The sequence below is a fragment of the Colobus angolensis genome, unplaced genomic scaffold (genome assembly GCF_000951035.1).
Source record: "Colobus angolensis palliatus isolate OR3802 unplaced genomic scaffold, Cang.pa_1.0 Scaffold31, whole genome shotgun sequence".
In the NCBI taxonomy this organism is placed as follows: Eukaryota; Metazoa; Chordata; class Mammalia; order Primates; family Cercopithecidae; genus Colobus; species Colobus angolensis.
In genome coordinates this window covers 4,350,419-4,355,401 of record NW_012116377.1, presented here as the reverse complement: position 1 = coordinate 4,355,401, position 4,983 = coordinate 4,350,419, and the positions used below count along the sequence as shown (strand labels likewise).

At 50.2% G+C, this 4,983-nt stretch overlaps 1 protein-coding gene across 1 annotated transcript in view; it reads right to left on the bottom strand.

The window, feature by feature from the left end:
- Positions 1 to 4,983, bottom strand: part of RAB43 (RAB43, member RAS oncogene family) — a 46,370-nt gene that overhangs the window by 4,441 nt on the left and 36,946 nt on the right. Inside the window, exon 2 of the mRNA XM_011950707.1 lies at positions 2,604 to 2,787. Coding sequence (XP_011806097.1) covers positions 2,604 to 2,787 — 184 coding nt within the window. The remainder of the gene's footprint in view (positions 1 to 2,603; positions 2,788 to 4,983) is intronic.

The following is a 4,983-nucleotide window of genomic DNA, read 5'->3' as shown; positions in this document are numbered from 1 at the left end:
CTGACTTTTGCAATGTAGTTATAAGGAAGACCAAAAAAAAGAGTCTGGGCCAGGGGCAGTGGCTCACGCCTGTGATCCCAGCATCTGGGAAGGCCGAGGTGGGTGGATCACCTGAGGTTGGAAGTTCAAGACCAGTCTGGCCAACAAGATGAAACCCCTGCTCTACTTAAAAAAAATAGAAAAAATTAGCCAGGCATGGTGGCGAGGGCCTGTAATCCCAGCTACTCGGGTGCCTGAGGCACGGGAATCACTTGAACTGGGCAGATGGAGGTTGCAGTGAGCCGAGATTGTGCCACTGTACTCCAGCCTGGGCAGTAAGAGCAAAACTCTGTCTCAAAAGAAAAAAGGAGTCTGTAAACATCTAAAATTTCCTTGGCAACCTTAATTGATATAGCAACCAATTTCAAAGTGTGAGACTTATTTGGATCCTGATCTCAACAAACTGGAAAAAATAAAACGCATATGAATTTTATGAGCAATTATCAATCTGAATACAGACTGGCTATTTGATATTATTAAGGAAATGTCAGTATCTTTAGATGAGAAAATAATATTGCTGGTTTTTTTTAAGGGTTTACATATTTTGTAGGTTCATGCTGGAATACTGCCAGGTGAAATGGTTTCATGTGAATTTGTCTCAATACGAGGGAGGGGAGGTGACATTGTATAGATGAGAGGACGTTGGACTTCAGTTGCTAATTGCTGAAGCAGGGTAATGGGTGCCTGGGGGCTCATTATTATTCTATTCTAAGCCAGATATAGTGGCTGACACCTGTAATTCCAACTACTTGGAGGTTGAGGCAGGAGGATTGCTTGAGGCCAGGAGTTCAAGATCAGCCTGGGCAACACAGCAGGACTGCATCTCTAAAAATATATGTATGTATATATGTATGTATAAATAAATACAAAAAATACTATTTTCGTAGCTGTATAAAATGTTCTATAGGCCAGGCATGGCGGCCCATGCCTGTAATCCCAGCACTTTGGGAGGCTGAGGTGGGCGGATCACGAGGTCAGGAGATCAAGACCATCCTGGTCAACATGGTGAAACCCCATCTCTACTAAAAATATAAAATTTCCATGCCACGCAGGAATGTTTTTCAGAAATGTCCTGGATAAAAGGGAATTGGTAGCCAGGTGTGGTGGTGCGTGCCTACAGTCCCAGCTACTCAGGAGGCTGAGGCAGGAGAATTGCTTGAACCCGGGAGGTGGAAGTTGCAGTGAGCCAAGATCATGCCACTGCACTCCAGCCTGGCATCACAGTGAGACTCCATCCCCCACCCCTCGCAAAAAAAAAGGCAGGAAAATGGTTAGCCCAGGTGGGGAAAACTCTGTTCCTGCCAAGCGCTCCATGTCCCAGTCTATGGAAGGCAGGCCACATGGAACCAGGCACCACCCTCTTCCCAGCTAGAGTCAGGTCCAGGCCCTGTCTGTACATCTGAGTCAGAAGAATCAACCTGTTGGCCCAGCTACTTGGGAGGCTGAAGCAGGAGAACTGCTTGAACCGGGGAGACAGAGGTTGCAGTGGCTTTGCAGATCTTGCAGAACCAAGATCATACCACAGCACTCCACCTGAGTCACTGAGTGAGATTCTATCTCAAAAAAAAAGAATCAACCTGTTGGGGTAAGGACCCCAGGGATAACATAAGAGCTAAAGAGCTTCTCCAGTCCAGGTCTGGGAAGGTTATATAGAAGGAAAACAAAGGTAAACAGCATCCTTCTCAGCAGTAGTTCTCAAAGTGGGGTCCTTGGACCAGCAAGGTGGGTGTCACCTGGGAATTTGTTAGAAATACACATTCATGGGCCTCAACCAGCCCGTGCTCTGGAGGTGAGGCCCTGCAGCTGCACTTGAAGAAGCCTTCTGTGGGATTCTGAGGCACAGAAGCCATCAGGTGTCCCTGCTCTGTGTGTGGCACAACACAGAAAGTCAGAAGCTTGAGGTCAGCAGAAGCAAACTCAAAGCCTACATGTGTATGCTCACAGCGGACCCAGATAAATCACTCCACTTTTCTGAGCCTCGCCCCAGGCCCTGTCAAATAAGGAGAAGCCAGGGTACAAGAGCTAAACCTTGACACATGTGAAGAACTGCGGGGCAAACTTCAGCTCCCTTTCTTCTTTCCTCTCATTCCAATGTTGAATATAACTTTCTATCTTTTTTTTTGAGACAGAGTCTCGCTCTGTCGCCCAGACTGGAGTGCAGTGGCGCTATCTCGGCTCACTGCAAGCTCCGCCTCCCAGGTTCACGCCATTCTCCTGCCTCAGCCTCCCCAGCAGCTGGGACTACAGGCGTCCACCGCCACGCCTGGCTAATTTTTTAGTTGAGACGGGGTTTCACCGTGTTAATCAGGATGGTCTTGATCTCCTGACTTCGTGATCTGCCTGCCTTGGCCTCCCAAAGTGCTGGGATTACAGGCATGAGCCACCATGCCCAGCCTTGAATATAACTTTCTAAGTGATTAGCGGGATCAGGATTTGCAAAACCATGGCTCAAACTCTGGCTGGGACTCCCTCTGGACTTAGGGTTACCCTGTGTTTAAAAAGCAGAGGGAGGCAGGGACAGGCAGAGTGATGGGATTTGTGGTCCCGAGGAACCCCCCACTCACCAATCAGCAGCTGTACAATGTTGGAGCCGGCATACTTCCTCACATCCTCAATCCAGTGAGGCACTGACAGGAAGGAGCTCCTCTTGGTGATGTCGTAGGCAAGGATGGCCCCATTGGCACTGCGGTAGTAGCTCTGGGTGATGGTGCGGAACCGCTCCTGGCCAGCGGTGTCCCAGATCTGCAGCTAAAGAAATAGGTTCCTCAGTGAACCCAGTGGCACAGTCTGAACATGGGGACAGGCAGAGTGACCCCACAGACCCACACCCAGAGCTGTGGTTCCACTGGGCTAGGCGGCCTTCTGAGCCCTTAGAAAGCAACTCAGTGGCTCAACCTTGTTGGAAAACTGGGGAAGCAAAGGGAAGGTGAGCAGCCCCTGTCCTGGCCCTCTAGGGTCCCCGAGGAATAGTGGAGGAAGGGGTATATTCTGAGCTGGCCCAGGTCCTTTGTGTGCCCCTCCGTGTGCCCCTCTCCCCTCAGCACTGGGCCCACTGCTGGGAACCCAGAACCACCAGTGCTCAAGTGACCGGCGGCTGGAAAGCTGGCTCCAGGTGTACTGCACGGGCAGCAGTGCACAAGGCCAGGTCCCCTCCCCTGCAAGAGCATCATGTACCCAGCTATGTGTGAGGCTCCTCCAGCATTAGGGTTCCCTCAGGACTCTACAGCCTGGTGATGAGGGCTGTGGGAAAGGTGACTGGTGGTGGCAATGGGCAGAGTCCTCCCATGGGGCCTCTGAGTACAAGGCAGTTCCCATCACCTGACCCAGCTTGGCCAAAGCAAGGAGCTTGGGGGCTTTTTCCACCCATGTCTTCATTTAACACCTACTCTGCCCCACCTCCCACCAGATGTGGGCTGTGGAGGAGAGGTGCCCGTGGGCGGGAGGAGCTTCCCTAGCATCTTTTAGAAGCAGAGTCTGGCAGGATGGATACCAGGCTGGGCAGGGGCAGAGGTCTGTGTGGGGCTACTCCGGGCAGAGATCACCAGCCAAGGCGCATATGCCAGGGCTCTCGGTGACCAAATGCCTCAGAGACTGCCCGTGCCTTCTCTGCCCCACCAATCACAGGTTCTCGTGGCTGTCTGAAGACAGACATTCAGCTTGTGGCGTGTGCTGAGCTGCAGGTCCATCAGCCCCCTTTGCAGGCACAAACACTCGGGGTGCCTCTTTACCTAGTTCTCAAGGTATGTGAGAAAGGTCTTCCTCTCAAGGTCTGTCTGGGGTGGGGAAAGGCCACAGAGGCCCAGACAGTTCCTGAAGGCAGGGCCTCTGTCCCTGGCACTGTGGAGGTGACCACCATTTCCCCAGCCCCAACACAGAGAAGTCTGAGAGTGAAAGCTCTGGGCAACAATGTGCCAAATACGACCCCTCTTTTCTGAGTTGTCCCATTTACTCCTCAGTAAATGGCTCCAAGAAAACCAGGCCTATGTTCCATAGTTCATGCGTCTAGCAGCTCACGCATGGCAACATGGGGTGACGTGCAAGGTTTATGTGTGCACCACACAAGTCTGGGATTCAGATAACCTCTGGTGTGGAGATAACTCGTCTCCACACATAACACGAAAGACACCAGCCAAACAACAGCAAAAACGCAACACAGAAGAAACAACACAGAGGCAAAGTCCTCAAACAATCATCAGTGTTTCAGAAATAGGGAAAGATTCATGGAACAAGAAAAGAATACTATCTTTTTTGGTGAGAAGCATTCAGAAAGAAAAAAGAGCTCAATTAAAAATATGATAACATACATGAAAAATGCAGGATCAGGGTTGGAAGACAAAGTTGAAGAAATCCCTCCAAAGTAGAGAAAAAATATCAAGAAATGGAAAAGAAAGACAATAAAATTGTGAGCCAGGCGCGGTGGCTCACGCCTGTAATCCCAGCTCGGGAGGGTTGAGGCAGGAGAATTGCTTGAACCTGGGAGTCAGAGGTTCCAGTAAGCCAAGAGGGCGCCACTGCACACCAGCCTGGATGACAGAGTAAGTGAGACCGTCTCAAAAACAAAAAAGAAAATTAAGAACCAGGCTTGGAGAGCAGGATAATCAGAGTTTCAGAAAAAGAGAACAATAAAATCAAGGAGAGGAAATCAAGTATTTCAAGAAAAGTATCCAGAATTGACTGGGGCCCACCAGGCAAACACACACAATGGAGCAGGGCAGACCACACTGCATCCATGGGCGGAAATTCCAGAACAACAGGCAAGAAGAAAGAATACAAAAGACCCATGTGGCATTAGACAGTCAATGAAACAATGCCTTAAAACGAGGAGAAAAATTATTTCCAACCTAGAATTCTCTTTTTTTTTTTGGAGACGGAGTCTAGCTCTGTCGCCCAGGCTGGAGTGCAGTGGCGCGATCTCGGCTCACTGCAAGCTCCGCCTCCCGGGTT